At 43.7% G+C, this 18,683-nt stretch overlaps 1 protein-coding gene across 7 annotated transcripts in view; it reads left to right on the top strand.

Annotated features, from left to right (window-relative positions):
* ADAMTS17 (ADAM metallopeptidase with thrombospondin type 1 motif 17) overlaps positions 1–18,683 on the top strand; it is a 363,322-nt gene that overhangs the window by 8,291 nt on the left and 336,348 nt on the right. For all 7 annotated transcript variants that reach the window (XR_012415486.1, XR_012415487.1, XM_015453452.4 and 4 more), the window contains one exon: positions 2,417–2,582. Coding sequence is in view for 4 of the 7 variants with exons in the window: in XM_015453452.4 (XP_015308938.1) it covers positions 2,417–2,582 (166 nt within the window). In the remaining 3 variants the exon portion in view is untranslated. The remainder of the gene's footprint in view (positions 1–2,416; positions 2,583–18,683) is intronic.

The raw sequence follows: 18,683 nt of genomic DNA, 5'->3' as shown, positions 1-18,683 counted from the left end.
GTTCCTTGGGCTCCACCCTAGATATTCTGATTCACTTGGCCTGGAGTAGGGCTGAGGCATCAGGAGTTTTCAAAGCTCCCCAAATCATATCAATATGTAGCCGGGGATGAGAAGCCCTGAGCAAGGGGGTTGCAGGCCGTCCTTACAGGTAACTGCGTTTTCAGTCGCATATTTTCTTTTTGAGTAACTGTTATGTGGCAGTCATTGGCAAAAATAGGAGTAATAATTCTGATCTTGCCTCAATGGAACAAACCGTTAGGTCGTGAAAGTGTCCTATAACATGCGGTAGTGGGCTGGAATTTAACAATGCAGGGGGCTGCAGGGAAGGGGGTTTATTTAGGGAAGAGAGGAGTCAGGGAGAGAGAAGGAGGGCTGGTGGGTATTTTGGCGTAAGACTGCGTGTAATGCACAGGTGGCACTTCTCAACAGGACGTTTGACCACTGGTGGTGTGCTGACAATGGCAGTGTTAGAGATGCTTGAAGGAGGCTAGGGACAGTGACAGTGAGGGAGGAGGCAGGGCCCTTCCTCATGCTGGTTCCCAGGGTGAGGGCCCTGTACAGCCCCTCCCTGCTGGTGCTACTCCTGGCCACATCCCTGCTTGAGGTTGGAGCCCAAGAGGGCAAGTGGCTGCCAGGGTTGAGGACCCACTAGTCCATTTATCCATCATTCCCCAGCATTGCTGTTTTCTTCTTTAAGTTTATAGAAACCAGCACATGGGGTCCCTGAGAATTGTAAAGAAAAACCTTCCCTAAGGTGCTAAGTGATGCTTTGCATGTATATATGAGTGTGTCTGTGTAGGATTTCTCACCAAGGTGAGATCTCCCTGTCTTGAAAAACTTGTTCGGCCTTAGAACTAACAGCTAACGGCTTTTTATACCGGGGTTTGTGAATACAAACTCTAGACTGAACGAATAAGAACTGGCTTTGAAAGTGCTAGATTGCGGGGAGGGGTTTGACCCACAGCCAGGGTGTTTCCACGTGAGTCCAGCCCCTCATTAGAGTGAAGCGTATCCTCTAGGGAGCAGGGGTTTCCTCCCACGCGGGGCTGCATCCCACGCGCTGTGCCGTACCCTGCCCACCCTATCTTGAGCGCGGAAGTTTTCAGGGGTTCTGCACCGAGGCTGCGTTGTGCACAGCTATGATGGAGCTCTGCAGATCCCACTGTGGCCACCCTCTTCCATTTCTTCGGTTTCCGTAAAGTTTCCTAGTGAACAAACTCAAGTTTTCACTTTAAAGGAGAGGGAGGAAAGCTGTGCTCTCCTGCAGGTCATGCAGTGCCACTTTGAGACAGTTTTATTTGGGCAGTAAACTCTTTGAGTTGTTCTTGGCAAAAGTTCTAATGAAATGGAAACCTTGAAATATGCTTAGAGCGGTAAGTATGGCCTCACCCTGTATCTTGGGGATGCAAGGTTGCAGGCGATCTTATTAGTTGATCTGATTTACTTTCCAGGAATCTTGGTACCGGTGCATCCTTTCAGAATGTAGGGGGGGGGGGTCTATCTCATTTGGCTTAAGTGAGCTTTATACTTGAGCCTGGAGTTAGCTCTGCGTGTGGGAGGGAGTGCTGCTTCTACAAGTGTGGTCCCTGTATTACATGGGACCTTCTTAAAAATGCACATTCTTGGGCTCCAGCAGGACCTCCAGGTGATTTGGGTGCACGCTAGGCTTTGAGAACCAATGTGTGTCATGGCTTTTGAAAAGTGAGGGTGGAAGAGGGAGACAAGAAAGGATATCATGACCCCCTGAGACTCATCCCCCAGATCTCCTGAATCTGTGCAATCAAAGGCAGTTCAGGATCGTTCCCAGGAGAAGGGGATGGTGACTGCATCGATCAGTGTACAAACCAGGTCCTCCCCTGGCCCTGCCTGGGTTCGATTTCCTTGAGAAATTTACCATTTTGACTCCACATAAGAAGGGAAACTAGCAGCAGGTGCCTGGGGAAGGAGGGCAAATTGTTTTGATGCTGTCAAAACAATACTAACATTACTTTTAATATACCCAGGATAAGATACATTTTTCCATTAGGGATATAAATGTCATTCCCAACAATTTCAGTGTTGCCTCCCAGGTGGACTTTTGTGAGGATGATTTTTAAAGTAACTTAAAAAATAATTTTAAAATTAAAAATTTGATAATGAAGTAGTTCATCTTCTCTGAAAGGCAACATGGAAAATGGATGTTGTTGTACCTGTCTCTGTACCCCCACCCCCAACGCAGCTGCTCTGTGGTATGTTTGTAAGTCACACAGAAGCTCACTCTTGGGCTCAGGTAAATCTGACCAGTTTGCAAAGAAAAGAGCCCAGACATAGAACTCACACCTAGGTGACCTTGCCTGCTCCTCTGGCAGTGGAGGGAGCCATGGGCATGTGTGAATGAGGATGACCGACATTGCGTTTCCTTCTCCTTTCTGGACAGGTTGGCCTCATTCAGCTTGGGCAGGAGCAGGTGCTAATCCAGCCCCTCAACAACTCCCAGGGCCCATTCAGTGGACGAGAGCATCTGATCAGGCGCAAATGGTCTTTGACTCCCAACCCTTCTGCCGAGGCTCAGAGATCTGGGCAGCTCTGCAAGGTTCTAACAGGTGAGTCAGGGCAGCAGCATGACCGGCTTAGAACACATGCACAGCCCGCATCCTTTGTGTGTCTCCAAGTGCACTGAAGCCATGTGAGTGAGAACTTACCTTCCCCTATATTTCAAAAGCTGTTTTATTGCCCTAAGACCACTTCCTTTTCCTTTCTATGTGTCTTAGTGTCAGCAGCCCTTTGAAAAAGTCATCGTTTTATTTCTGCAAGGAACCCATGATCTCTTTCATGCAGTACCTCAATTTTATATATCAGGAGCAAGTTGAGGTCCAAAAATCCTCTAGGGCTTATTGATCAAACCCCAGGTTTGTAGCCAAGCTTGGATGAGAATTCCCTCCTCCTGGTGCCCTGACAAGGAGCTCACTCTTAATAATACAGTGCTCCTGAGTGCTGGCTGCACTAATTAAAGCTACCTGGGACGCCTCTGAAGCTGCGATTCTTGCAGTGTGGCCCTTGGGCCAGCAGCATCAGCATCACCTGGGAACTTGTTAGAAATGCACGTTTTCAGGCCATACCTGTGAATCAGAAACTCTGGGGGAGGGTCCAGTAATCTCTAGTTTCATGGGCCCTCCAGGGGATTTAGATGTGTGCTAAAGTGTGAGAACCACTGCTTTAAAAAATGCCATGCACTGGCTTGTCCCCCAGCATCCTGATCTTTTTTAGTCTGGGGTATGAGTTGGGTTCCAGTGTTTTTAAAAGTGATTTTAATATGCAGTGTAGGGGGAGAACCTGGGGCTCTTATACTCTGGGTCTTTCTTTGAGCATCCTTAATGTTGATTACCCATCACATGTTTAAGAACATTTCATGGGGCTGCAAATGTCTCCAGATGAAGTTGGATCACAGGTGGCATTTCCTCCCAGGAGATCGTGGGACCCCACTGCTGACTTCTGGGGGCTGTGCTTCTGTAGTTGAAAGACTTATCTTTGTATGAAAATGCAGTGTGTCTTAGTTTAGTATTCTGGTGATATTGGAAACAATGGGTCTTGGTTTAGTATCCTGGTGACATTGGGAATAAATTATGTGACTGCTTTAGAATTACCTTGTTATTTGTAAACAAGTTTTGCAGTTGAGCTCAGCTGCTGTGTGTGGACTTGATGGAAGTAGGTCGACTTTCTCCTTAGCCTAGTCTGGGTGGGCAGGGTGGGTATTAGAGGTGATTGTGCTGGATAGAGGGCATCTCTGAAACCTCAGGAGAGCTTTGAGTCTCAAATGGAGTCATTAGGGTTTTTCTGTTTTTTCTGCATCCTTACAAAAGTAAGGAGGACCAAATAAAATTACTAGTACCTAAAAAAATACCGTTTAATAGGAAACAGGGTCTTTGGTAAGTCTAATGGTTGTGTGTGGGCTTGACGTCAGTATGGCTTTTTTTTTTGGAGACACGGTGTCACTCTCTCACCCAGGTTAGAGTGCAGTGGTGTGATCATGGCTTGCCACAGCCTTGACCTCCTGCGCTCAGGTGATCCTCCCTTCTGAGTAGCTGGGACCACAGGCGTGCACCACCACACCTGGCTAATTCTTGTTTTGGTAGAGGTGGGGTTTCGCCATGTTGCCCAGGCTGGTCTTGAACCCCTGGGCTCCAGTGATCCTCCCGCCATGGCCTGCCAAAGTCCCGAGATTATAGGCATGAGCCACTATGCCTGACCCTCCCCAGTGTGCTATTTTTAATCTGAGCCCCTGACTCTACCTCGTTCTGTCTTGACGTACCGGCGCAGAGGCAGACAGATTTCTCTACGGCAGTGGTTCTCAGTCCTGGGTGTACCTTGGCCTCACCTGGGGAGCTTTAACAACTCCTCACGCCTGGGTCCCACCCACAGAGAACCACTTTAATTAGACATCCTGAGGACATCAGGCAATGTAAAGGCTCCCAGGTGGTTCTGATGTTCAGCTGGTATTGAAAACCACATCACTAAGGACTGTTAAACCTGAGGAATAGCACCTGTGGGCCATCAGGAGTGGATTTTCCCATTTGAGCACCTTCAAGCAGGGCCATGCAATGAAACAAAGGACAAATGTGTCTTCTCACTGTTCCCTCTGCTCACGCCACCGTTCATCAGCCGCTAGTCCATGGTCAGAACTCAGCATGCTTGTAGATGAGATAATGGGATGTTTGTCTAATGACCACCTTCCATCCTCTTTAGTCGTGTGATACTGAGGATCACTGACAACATGATAAATGGTGCTTGTGTTTGCCTTTTTATCCCTAAGAAGAGTTTTGAGGCATTCTTTTGATAGACTGTTTAGCCTTTAATGAGGAAATAAAATTAACAAAACCAGGGTGGGGTGGATGTGATGGAAAAAGTTAAAACAAGAGCAGCCATTCAAGACTGTAGGGAGAAATTTCTGAACTTGCTTAAAAATATAATCTCTCCTTCCCTGCTCTCAAACCTTGCATCAGCTTGCTTTGAGCAGGCTGTAATGTGCGTATTTAAGGTTGTGCCAGACTCAGGCTCTGCGCTAGTGAGGAACACAGACGCAGAGGAGAGTTACATATTTTGCTTCTGGTCCTTCTTGCATTGCATGAAATATTCAGTAAATGTGGCTGTCCTGAGAAGGACAACGGGCCTTTTAATAGGCCGAGCTAATGAGCAGTCAGTTAGGCCCTATCTCGTTTGGATTAGCTTTCAAACATCAGGAGTTTAGAAATCAGGAAAATTACTGGGACATCTGCAAAGTACATTCTTGAAGTTTCCTAGAAGTTTCCTAATCTTTCCTAGAAAGATTAATCAGATTAATCCAAGATTTCCCATGGGAACGTGCTCTTCCTGGCTGAACATGGCAGCCATAGGTTTCATGCCCTGTTGTTGACCCTGTGTTATGATAGCCTTGAACATGGTCTGAGAGTAGCCTTGCCTGCTCTTGCAGGTGAGGAGGAGTCTGAGAAACTTCCTCCGTGAAGCACTCAGTGTACCTGAAAGGTGAACCCAGGTGCGCCACTGTGCTGAGCAGGATTTTATGTCCGAGCAGGGGTTGGGGCTAGAAGGACTGACACAGCAAAGGCCACCTGGGAAATGTTTCTTTCCCTTGGACACTACTGAGGTTGCATTTCTAGTGGTCTTTGGGGCTTCAGGCGAGGGGACAGGCTGATCCTGTTTCCTACATTGCTTCTAATTTTGGGGGCCTGATAAACTGATCCATAAAATAGCACTCCAGGTTGGAACTTGGCTAACTAAAATGGTACCTTGGATATTTTGAAATGTTCCTTGATTTTTAAACAGTTATTTTGACTTCAAACCTTTTAATCTTCCTTCAGTGCTTATTTTAATTTCTCCATTATGATTCAGTTTAGAATCTTCCAGCATTTTCATGCTCTTAAGTAACAATATGAATCTTCCTCTCTTCACCCGTGGTGTATTTCACATGTATGTGGTAGTAGGTGAAATAGAAGAGTAATTTTCCATTAACATTTGCAACATAGGAATCCCACTGATATGCTGAGTGGTGGTGAGCTCATTGGAACGTGATTTTGCCTCCAACTGTGGTTTCTGTGAAGCACTGATGTCTACTTTATAGGTTAAGTTCTGTTATCATTATCTTAAAAACTCATTGTGGTTATTTTCTAGTGTTGTCTTGTTCATTTATAACATTATAAAGGTAATGTCAATGAGTATTTGATGGATACGGTAACTCTTTAGAAACTGTGTATTGCTAATTTATGCAAGAATTTGCATGTATAATACGTGTATATCCTCTGTAATGTGCAACTGGTCAGGTCTTGTGCTTTGTACCAATTATGCCTAGTGTTCCATCATTGGAACACTAAGCTTATGGAAGTTGTTTATACCCTACTGCTCAAGGTCATTGCCAAGGTCTGAGTTTTCACACAAAAAAATTGCAACCTCAGGCATAAATGGGTTAAGATTCATTTGGTTGGAAATGACAGAAATCAAACTGGCTTAAACACTAAAGACATCATTGACATGAGTTCATGCAGCTGACGAGTAAAGCAGGAGTTTGGATGTCAGGTAACATTTGCCCAAACTTCACTTCTCTGCAATTACTTCTTTGTATGACACCCTTGTGTCCTCACCTGGCTCCTCTTAGGGTGACAAAGAGGCAGCTAGGATGAGGAGGTCAGCCATTCTGTTTCATTGGGATTTGAAGTGGTTTGGCTTGGATTGGGTTTGCCACTAGCTGCAAAGGTTTATGGCAGGCTTAGGTCTCTCCCCATATAGAGCGTAGGTGCCAGTACTCACGTGACTATGCAGCTACCACTCTGTTTCCATTCCTGTCCTGACTTCTACCAACCATCACACACTTAGAAGTCTGGAGTAGATTTAGAACATCTCGAATCCAGGTGTAATCCATTATTCCAGCCTACACAGTTAACATTTGGCTGTTTCATCCTTATTTCCACAGCTTAGATGCTAATTAGCTCCTCATTCCACCTGTGCCCCAGGGATAACTGTAGCTGCTGATCTTTGCTCAGCAAGGGCTCCATCCCTCTGAAATTTGGTTCCTCTACACTTCTTCGAGACCTTAGCTCTCCCAGTGGATAAAATAAAATATGATTTTGTAGTTCATCTGGTGTTCTTTGTTGTAAAAGTGGTAGTTGGAGTCTTTCCTGTCCTTCTATATCTTAACTGGAAGCAGAACCTAAGAGGAATGGCATTAAATTGCTACTTTGAGTTTTTTCAGGTTAATATTTTAAATATTTATTGGCATATAAATGTTAACTCTGTAAGTAGACATCAGTAGTTTCAGAATTATTCTACAAAGAGAAAAAAGAACTGTGGTAGAGGCCCAATTCTGTTTCCCTTTGGTGTAACTCCAGAAAAAGAGTCCCTTAATATCTCTGCACCTCTGTATTTGGAGCAACAGAGGCTGCTCCAAAGCACCACAGACCTGGGGGCGTAACAGAAATTTATTGTTTTGTTGGTATTTGTTATTCACAGTTCTGGAGGCCGAAAGTGTGAGATCAGGGTGTTGACAGGGTTGTTTCCTTCTGAGGCTATGAGGAAAGGATCCGTTCCAGGCTTCTCTCCTTGGCTTGTAGATGGCTATTGTGTTAGTCGATTTGTCTTGCCCAGAAGGAATACCTGAGGCTGGTTAATGTACACAGAAAAGAGCTTTATTTTGGCTCAGAGTTCCACAGGGTGTACACAAAGCATAGTGCCAGTATCTGCTTCTGGTGTAGCCTCAGGAAGCTTCCAATTGTGGAAGACGAAGGGGAGCCAGCCAGCCTGTCACATGGTGAGAGAGAAACGAGAGAGAGTGAAGAGGTGAGGGTCTTTTTAAACAGCCAACTATTGCATAAACTAATGGAGTGAGAACTCACTCATCACCATGGGGATGGCACTAAGCCATTCAGGAGGGATCCACCACCTCCCTCTAGGCTTCACCTCCAGCATTGGGCAGCGTGTTTCATTATGAGATCTGGAGGGGACACCCATCCAAACTGTATTGGCCGTCTTCTCCATGTGTCTTCACATGGTCTTATCTCTGTGCATGTCTCTGTTCAGATTTCCTCTTAGGAGGATCCCAGTCATTGGATTAGAGCCCACTGTTATGACTTTATTTTAACTTAGTTACCTCTGTAAAAACCCTATCTGCAAATGCACACATATTCTAAGGTCCTGGGGGTTAGGACTTCAACATAGGAATCTGGCAGGGTTCTGGGATAGTGGGCGGGGGTGTGGTGCACAGTACAGGCCACACAGCCTCTGTTTTCTTACCTGCACCATGGGATGGCAATGCCTGTTGTAGGATAATTGAGGAGGAACGCCGAGAACCGGGGTGCTCTAACCACTTCCAGCCACTCTGGGAGCATGTTCAAGAGAACTCTCATAAATGCTAAAAGGTAAAAATCACATTTACAGGAAACTATAAATGGGCCACCCGAAGGGACCTTGTCTACAACGATAGACACCATCGTTGGCTGGTCAGCTATTCAGTTATGCTCTTGATAAACATTTGAGGGACTGTGTAACCTCAGGCAAGTTAGAATGGTGCCAACCTCTCTGAGCTGCTGTTTCTTCCTAATGTCATCTACCTCTTAGGGCTTTTGTGAGTATTAAATGAGGTAATACAGACTTGCCACTTAGGGCCAATCCATGTTGGCTATTGCTGCAGCTGCTGTAGTTATAATTCACCTGCTCATTTTTGACTATCAACACCACTTCAATGCCCTTGTTCTGTGTTAAGTCAGGGAGAGAGAGGCACTGCAGAGCACTGAGCTGGGAGCGAAAGACTCCCATTAGTATTCTTGAATCTCTCATTCTTGCCTCTTGAGCAAATCCACAGGGAAATCAAGGAATCTTAGTATTTGTAGACAGAGAGTTGCACTTTCAGGTCATATGCTAAGTTTCCCTTCTCACTGACCCTCCGGAAACTGGTCAGATTTGCATACTATGGCGAACATGACATAGTATGGTCCTTGCCTCCAGAGAACTTAGGGTTTGGTGGGGGAGATAGGCAGTAAAGACATAAATGAATGTAGCAGGTATAAATTATTTTGAGTTATGAAATATTTACAACAGGCAAAACACAAAACAGAAACCTATGTATCCAGCATTCAGACTTGATCTATGTTAACATGTGGTCAGATTTGCTTCGGAGCTTTCTTCTTTTATTTATTTATTTATTTGTTTGTTTGAGATGGAGTCTCACTCTTTTGCCCTGGCTGAAGCGCAGTGGTGTGATCTCAGCTCAGTGCAACATCTGCCTCCCAGGTTCAAGTGATTTTCCTGCCTCAGCCTCCCGAGTAGCTGAGACCACAGGTACTCACCAGCACGCCCGACTAATTTCTGTATTTTTAGTAGAGACGGGGTTTTGCCATGTTGGCCAGGGTGGTCTCGAACTCCTGACCTCAGGTGATCTGCCCACCTCGGCCTCCCAAAGTGCTGGGATGATTTCTTCTCTTTTTTTTTTTTTTTTTTGAGAGAAATGAACATTTATAGATATGACTGATGGTGTTCTTACCCACTATCATGGCTCTGGCTTATTCCCTGGAAGCAACCACCAGACTGACCTGACATAGGGGAACCCTTCCTTTCCATGTTTTTTATACTTTTATAGCACTTATGATATGTAGTCATAAACTGCATACTGTATTATTTTGTATGTTTTAAAATTTACGTAAATGATTTTATGCTGTGCAACTTGCATTTATTACTCAATCATGTCTTCTAGATTTATCCATCTTAAATGCAAATCTGGTTCATTTATCTTTATTGTAGTTTTGTCTATTAACCTTTTCAGAGAACTAGCTTGGTCTTATTTTTCTTTATTTTTGAATTTCTATTTGTAGCTTTATTATTTTTTTCCTTTATTCCTTTTTTAAATGTTCTCTAGGTTTAGTCCTATTGCTTTTTCCCTAACTTCTTGAGTAAAATACCTAGCTCAGTAAATTTTACTATCTTCATTTTAAATTTCTATATTTAAGGCTACACATTTCCCTGTAAGCACACCTGCAGATGCATACAAATTTTCATATGTAATATTTCTAGTACCCACTTCTAAATAGTCTGTAATTTCTACATACTTTTTCTCTAGAGAGGCAGTACAGTATAGTGGTAAGAATTTAGAGACAGGTTTACTGGATTTGATTTCCTGTCTCTACCACTAGCTTGAGTGACCTTGTGTTGTTTAACCCCTTTAAAGTGTCTCAATTTCTTTATTTGTAAACGGGTGATAATGATTGCATGTATTTTATGAAATTAGGATGATTAAGTTAATTTATATAAACACAGCATGTGGCAGAAAGTAAATATTATGCTATAAATTAATTGAATTTTTATTTTTTCATATAATTTTTGGTATCTTTACAACATGATTTATAATTCTAGTATAACAATGGAGAATGTAGCACATATGATATTTCCTTTTTTTTTAATAGTGTCAGTATCTCTGCTGCAATATCCTGTCTTTTCATCCATCATGAGCACATTTTCCTTTAAGTCCTTGAGCATTATAGTAATAATTGCTTCAAAATTCTTGTCTGCTGTTCTAATATCTGCGTCATCTTTGGGTTTGGTCTACACTGGTTGTCTTTTCTCTTGAAAAGCGGTCACATCTTCCAAGTTATTCATGTGTCAAGTAATTTTGGATTGTGTTCTGGATATTGTAAATGTAATGTGGAGATTCTGAATTCTATTACTCTGGAGAGTATTTTAGCTGGCAATTAATTTTGTTGGACTCAGACTGCAGAATTTGTATATCGGGTGGCAACTCAAGTCTCAGTTATTTTATTCTTAGGTAGACTCTTTTCCATGTAGGCATCATCCTGTGATAATTGGGTAGAATTTATATACAGAATTTTGGGCTTCCCCTTTGTGGATCGCTCCTTTCCAGCATGCCTCCCCTATACTTTCCAGTCACTTTATTGCCCTGCACTCTGTCCTCTAGTTCTTCAGATCACAGGGGCTGCAAGCTTTCTGTTGGGGCATTACCCCATCTGCATGGCACTGACCAGGCCTTCCCTCAGTCTCCTGTGCTGTTCCTGTCTTCCGAGTGTTGACTCCACCCACATCTTCCAACCTTCAGGTGTTTGGATTTTTTTATGTTGTTCAAGTTTATAGTTGCTATCTATAGGAGGGTTAGGTTTATTAGATGCTTTGGAGCATACTGAATTCCATACGTTATTGATTTACTGGTAATGGTAGAGATTTGCATTGTGGCCTAGAACATAGATGTTTTTGTTTTAATAAATGTTTTATGTATAAATGAAAAGAGTATATAATCTCAAATTACTGCAAACAGTATGTATTTTCTAATTGTTGTGTTCTATATGCCCATTTACTGAAGTTACTGTGATGTCAGAATCATTTATATTCTCATTATTTTGGACCTGCTTGATTTGTTTTAGAGATATATTAAAAATCTCATAACTTATTGTAGCTTGGCCAATTTTACCTTTTAATTCTATTGATCTTTGCTTTATAAGTTGTGAGGCAGTATTGTTTGTTGCACACAGGTGTAGGAGCTATGCTGCTGGTGAACCATTCCTTTTATCATCGTGTAATGGGCCATTTTTATCCCTGGTAATACGTTTGTCCTTCCAGATGTTTTCACCTAATGTTAGTATTGCCAGTCAAATTTTATTTTGGTAAATGTTTGCATGATGTTTCTTTCCCCTTAGTTTTATTTTCAGTCATTCTCTGTCATGATGATGTATGTATGTTTCTTAAAAGTAAGATGTATTTGAATTTTTTTTTAAACATCAAATTTGGGAATATGTTTTTTCATTGGCAGGGTTAGTGTTTTCATGTTTCTAGTGTTATTGCCAGAATTCATTTTATTTCTAGCACCTTATATTTTGTTACCTGTTTACTATACCATGCTTTTTCTTTGCTGCGGTTTCTTTTTGTTTTTGTTGTTTGTTTATTTCTATTGGCTTGACCAACTTTAAAAAAAATTTTCCCCTTCTCTCTTCCACTGGTGTGGAAGTTTGATAATCTATTAAAATTTTGTTGTTATTGCCTTAAAAAATCTATATGAAGGAAGTCTGAGGCATCAGGTTTCTTTCATTTATAATACAAGAGCCTTCAAATGCTTTAACTTTGATTTTATATGTTATTATTGTCTGTTAATTTAACCATATTTTGTCTTTGTCTCTTCTCAATGAATGGTAATCATGTTTTTGCAGTTAGAATTATTTAGATTTACTGGTATCTTTGTCAGCTTGCTCAGTTTTGTTTCTTGCAACCCACTTCCCTGGGCTTAATGTCCTTGAAGAACATTTTTAAATGAGGGTTTGCAAATGGCTAAATTATTATTTTTGCTTCATCCAAACTGTATTTTACTCCTACTCTTTTTTTTTTCCTTTTGAGACAGGGTCTTGCTCTGTCTCCCATGCTGGAGTGCAATGGTGTGATCTTGGTTCACTGCAACCTCTGCCTCCCAGGCTCAAGGGATCCTCCTACCTCAACCTCTTGAGTAGCTGGGACTACCGGCATGCACCACCACACCTGGCTAGTTTTTAGCATATTTTTAGAGACAGGTTTTCACCATGTAGCCCAGGCTGGTCTCCATCTCCTGGACCCAAGCAATTGGCCTGCCTCGTCCTCCCAAAGTACTGGGACTACAGGTGTGGGCCATGGTGCTCGGCCTTCACCCTTCCTCTGAGTGATGATTTAGCCAAATACGGAATTCTAGGTTGAGTCTTAACACTTTAAAGATACTATTGTACTGTGTTCTGACTTCTATTTTTGTTACGAAAGGTCCTCTGCCCCTCTGATTTTAGATTCTGTGTAATGCTCTGCCTTCTCTCTCTGCAGGACTGTTGTTGGGTTCTGCAGCATTCCCTGTGGACTTCCCATGTTTATTCTGTTTGGGACTCATCGAGATTTTCCCAGCCTCCCTCTCGTGGAAACGTGCCTCTTCCCATTACCTACTTCTTCTCCTGGAATTCCTAGTTGATATATGTGGACCTCACTATTTCTTCCTCCATGTTTTATGTCTTCTTTTTGCGTTTTTGTCTCCATTTCTATGTTCTCTATTCTAGAGAATTTCCTGTCATTGGTTTCTCAGTTCACGAGATTTTTCTTAAACTAGGTCTGATCTCCACGTAATGTTCTACTGAGTTTTTAATTTTAGCAATTATATTCAATACTTTTAGAAGTTATATCTGATTCTTTTCCACTGCTGTCTTTTGTATAGTGTCCTATTCTTTCGTGATGCCATTACCTTTCCTTTATCACTTGAGATCTTTTATTTATTTATTTATTTTTGAGACAGAGTTTCACTCTTGCTGCCCAGGCTGGAGTGCAATGGTAGGATCTCGGCTCACTGCAACCTCTGCTTCCTGGGTTCAAGTGATTCTCCTGCCTCAGCCTTCTGAGTAGCTGGGATTGCAGGCGTGAGCCACCACACCTGGCCTAGATCTTTTTAGTATTATTATTTGAAGTCTTTTTTTGAGTGATTCCACCTTCTGAATTTTTTTTTTTTTTTCTCGAGATGGAGTCTTGCTCTGTTACCCAGGCTGGAGTGCGATCATACAGTCTTGGCTCACTGTAACCTCCACCTTCTGGGTTCAAGCGATTCTCCTGCCTCAGCCTCCGAGTAGCTGGGACTACAGGTGTGTGCCACCATGCCCAGCTAATTTTTTTTTTTTTTTTTTAAGTAGAGACAGGGTTTCGCCATGTTGGCCAGGCTGTTCTCAAACTCCTGACCTCAGGTGATCTGCCTGCCTTGGCCTCCCTAAGTGTTGGGATTACAGGCGTGAGCCACTGTGCCCGGCCAGCTTCTGAATTTCTTGAGGAGTGTCAGCTCACGCTCCCTGAAACTGGACCGTTTTCATATGTGGATTGTAATTTTATACTGTGAGCTCAAATTCTGATATGCCCTCCTTGCTACCCTGCTTCCCTGGGACTTTGTAATGGCAGGACTTTCAAGATAGGCCCTCAGCCCCTCTGGCTTTTGGGTCACTGCTGAAAAGCACATGTCCCATTCACAGGACATTGTCCTTTGCTCTGCTCTTGGCTGCTTCAGCCTTGGTCCCTCGATTCACGGCCACCCCCTGCCGCCAGTGCTATTCTACCCTCTTTGGGAGTCCCCTATGCCCTGAATTATGGAAAAATCTTTACTGAGTCATTTCACATGCACTTCTGCCAGATGCCCCAGGGCTCTTCCACAAGTGCACATATAATCTCTCCTTTAATCTTTCTCCTTAGGCCATCAGCAGCACAGGATGATCTACTTGTGTGGATTTGTACTGGGGACCCTGCCCATTTCCCACTGGTATCCTGAACTCTGAATGCAGACAGACTTCCCTGCACCTCCTGTGCCATGGGTGGGATTGCCCAGCCACTCTGGGGTCCTGGCGAGATCCCCCATCTCCGTGTTGTAGGTTAACATTGGCCCTTCACCCAGTAGGCCAGTATTTGGGCCCAACAGATGCTGCATTGTTGAGCCTCAGATCACCACAGATCAGCGGAAGTCTGATCCAGGGGCTCTCGGCTCCCAAATTTCTGAGATGCTCCTGTGCAGGCCAAGGGAGTGGGCTTCTAGGCGAGAAAACCTACAAAAAAGCAAAGGCCAGTGTCACATGCTTGAGGAGGGGCCAGGCCAGCTGTGCTGCCACCACAGCTATGGCAGAAGTTAGGGTGGCATGGGTACCTCAGGAGGGCATCCTAGGGAGGCAGCCAATGGCAGATTCCATCAGTGCACAGTGCTGGGGCCCTAACCCTCTCAAAATGCTAGTGGCTTAAGAAAGCGTGTTACCTTCTAAAAAACTTTGTGTAGTCAGTTAGAAAAATGTCTTCCTGCGTGAACAACCCGCTGATCTATGCTATGTTCCTCCCATCCTTCTTTCATCCTTCCTTCTTTGTAAAAAATAGATTCATTCCACAAAACAGCTTGGAGATTTCCTCGGGAGTGTTCAAGGCTTGGCCAGTGAGCCTCTTAGGTTCTGCAAGGGTCATCCACAAAGGCACTCCCTCTCACCTCAGAGGGACCCCCCTGCCCCTGTGATTCCCTCCGGTCCCTGCTTTCTGGGCTGATCTGGAGACAATTGGAAATGGATAAGCCAGGACTGGGGGCAATGTTTAAATGAGGCTTCATGTAAGTATGAGTTAAATTCTATATACTTTTAAGCTTTCAGTGACTGTGTGTGTGAGTGTGTGTGTGTCTTTAAAGTAGTTTAGTATATTTTTAGGCCTCTGTAATTTTTTAAAATATTTTTTGTAGATGCAGGGGTCTCATTGTGTTGCCTAGGCTTGTTGCAAACTCTTGGACTGGATCGGTCCACCCATCTCAGCCTCCCAAAATGCTGGGATTACAGGTGTGAGCCATCACAGCGGGCAGCCTTCTGCATTTACGCTTGTAACGTGTCCTCTTATCTAGGACAGTGATGTATTCACTTGACTAGTGTTCCTTTATGCTGCGTTAAGCTGTGTTAAGCCCTGTTCTGAGCAGTGGAGATCCTGAGAGAGATGTCCCTGCCCTCACACGGCCACCCTCCCTGAGGTCAGCTGATCACCAGTGTTGTTCTGGATGTGTTCTGGGGAAGAAGATCTCCAATCCCCTGATCGGTTTCTGATTCCCTGCCGTGTTCCCTGGGAAGGGTGGAGGGAGAGAAAAGAGGGGTGAACCAAGTCAGCAGGCTGGCAGCTGCGGCTGCCACAGGAAGCAGCAGCACCCCCACCCAGTGGGCTCCTCGCCCCTGCAGTCCATACCTGGGGCAGAGGACGAAAGTCCTGCCCACCTGCCATGCTGCCTGCCTCCTGGCCTCCTGGCCTCCAGCCCAGAATTCCTAGCATCCTTGCTTTTACCTCTGAGATCAGGTGGGCTCTGTGGACTGATGTCTCCCACCTGGGACCTGCCCCAGGTCATGCCATTACAACAGAGCCGGCGGGGTTTTCCCCCTTGTCCCTCAGAGGCATTTGACACGAGGGACCCCTCGTTCCTCGTGCCTCCTTCAGTTCCCGGTTTATAAAATGCACTCTCCTAGGATGGTCGGCTCCTCTTCTTCCCCTTCTTCCAAACAGGGTGTCCCAGGTCTCTGCTGCTCTTTTTCTCACTGCCTTGGGATCCTTCCTGGCTCCAGTCCCACTCAGCGTATCTCCCACTCTCTGTCCCAAGCCTCCCATCTTTGTGGCTGGCTGCAGGCACTGTCTGTCCCTGCTAACTTGGTGTTTCCGAACCAACGTCTTGTCTGATGATGCCTGTCCATGTTCTCACCAGTTTTTTCCAGTCACCCAGACTCAAAAATAACTATTTTCTCTGTTATCCTTGTCTCCTTTACTTGTACAGTATTCTCCCATACTTTTGATTTGCTTCTTATTTTGGTATACTGTAGTAGCAAAGAGCTTTGGTATATCTGTTACCCAAATTCACTGATGAACATTTTTCTCTCTTTATAGTGTTCTCTCTCTCTTCCCTCTTTCAACCCTCTTTGCTCTTCCAACCCACTCTCCCTCCACACACAGTTTGTTCTGAACCACTTGAGACTAATTTGCTGACATCATGTCCCTTTATCTATACATACAAATTTTCTTAGAACTCTTACTTCATGCAAGGATAGACTTAGGGGATACAATAATGTTATCTAATGCGCCATTTGCATTTACATTTTTCCAGTTGTCACAGTAATGTCTTTTATAGCTTCTTCTCTTGGTACAGAATCCAGTCTAGAATCACATATTGCATTTAGCTGTCATATCTCTTGAGTCTTCTCCAATCTGGGTTAGTTCCTTAGTATTTGTCTTCCCTAATCTTCACATTTCCCCCCCAAAATATTAGTATAGACTAGTTATTTTATAAGATGTCTTTAAATTTGGTTTTGTCTGATGTTTCTTCATGATTACATTTGGGGTGTACTTTTCCAACAGGAAAGAAGTGATGTGTCCTTCTCAGTGTATCTTATCAGGAGGCACATGTTGTGTGTCTTGTAACTTCTATTACTTGGCCAAGGTTGTGTTTAGCTGCATGGACTTGTAGATTCCTATTTTACCCCATAGATATTCATTTCTATATTTATTTATTTCGATGCCCAGATGGTCTCAGATTTGGCCCACGTGGGTGTATTTGTTTTTTTTTTTTTTTGAGACGGAGTCTCGCTCTGTAGCCCAGGCTGGAGTGCAGTGGCACGATCTCAGCTCACTGCAAGCTCCGCCTCCCAGGTTCACGCCATTCTCCTGCCTCAGCCTCCCAGGTAGCTGGGACTACAGGCACCCGCCACCACGCCCGGCTGATTTTTTTTTTTGTATTTTTAGTAGAGACAGGGTTTCACCATGTTAGCCAGGATGGTCTCGATATCCTGACCTCGTGATCTGCCTGCCTTGGCCTCCCAAAGTGCTGGAATTGTAGGCGTGCCCGGCGGGGCATATTTTTAAAAATTAGACACGGATAATCAAATTTTCCAAACACTGTTGCAACGTCATGGAGACTTGCATATAATTTTTCTGCACAGATATATTAATATGGCATATTATGTAAATAGTTTTCTAATGTTATGCCAACCTTAAATTCTGGAATAAATCTAATTTGGTTGTGGTGTATTCTTTCCTAAGAGTGATATTGCATTCTGTTTGCTAATGTTTTATTTAGGCTCTTTGCATCCATATTCATATGTGATATTGCCCTATAATTTTCCTGGGTGTGTGTATATGTGTTATTTTCAGTTTAGATATTAGTATTATAGCTCTGTGAAAAGAAGTATGGAAGCTTTCATTTATTTTTGGTGCTCTGAAACAATTTATGAAACATGGAGGCTATTTGTTTTGTAGCGGTTTGGTAGAATCCCCTGTGGAACTATCTCAGATTAATGCTTTTTTGTGACTATAGTTAATTCAAAACTTTCTCCCTTTCTTCTGTGAAAATTCATGTGTTTAAGCTTTGTATGCTTATGGGATCAATTTTGGTCAATTGTATTTTCCTAGAAAATTGTATCTTGATTTTCCAATTTAAGTGTGTAAGGATCCGCCTTTACTTATGTATTATTACTTAATGTAGGTCACCCTAGATTGCAGATCCCTAGGTCACAGGGCCTTTGGTACATTACAGTTACACTTAGGCTCATGGGACTGTATGGAATGGCGTTTTTGTGTCTATCTTTGTACTGTTCTTGAAAAACTCTCTTGGTTTTGGAGGCCCAATTTGGATGTCACCTTCTCCAGAAAGTCCACTCTTATTGCCTCATTGGGTTTTCTGGAATCCTGAAGTGTGTTGCTGACTCCTGAAGGACTGAGCATCACACTGTATCTGCAGTTCATTGTCTTTATTGTATCCAAGGCATTCTGGCAGGAAGGCAAGACTCAAGCATTACTTTCCTATTACTGCTCTAACAAATTACCACAAACCTAAGTGTTGTAAAACAACACAAATGTATCATCTTACGGCTCTGGAGGTCAGAAGTCTGCAATCTTTCACTGGGGTAAAATCAAAGTGTCAGCAGGGCTTCATTCCTTCTGGAGGTTCCCGGGGAGAATCTGTTTCCTCATTTTTTCTAGCTCCCAGAGGCCGCCTGCATTCCTTGGCTCATGGCCTCTTCCCCCTCCTTCAAAGCCAGCAGTGGCTGTTTGGGTCTTTTTCACACTGCATCACTCTGACAGTTCTCTTCTGTAGTCAGATTTCCCTCTGCCTCTCTCATCTAAAGACCTATCAGACCCACGCAGATAATCCAGGATAACATGTGCATCTCAAAACCCTTAGCTGGATCACA

This window comes from Macaca fascicularis, chromosome 7 (assembly GCF_037993035.2).
Source record: "Macaca fascicularis isolate 582-1 chromosome 7, T2T-MFA8v1.1".
NCBI lineage: Eukaryota > Metazoa > Chordata > Mammalia > Primates > Cercopithecidae > Macaca > Macaca fascicularis.
Note: the sequence above shows the minus strand (reverse complement) of the source record. Positions and strands in the feature narration are given on the sequence as shown.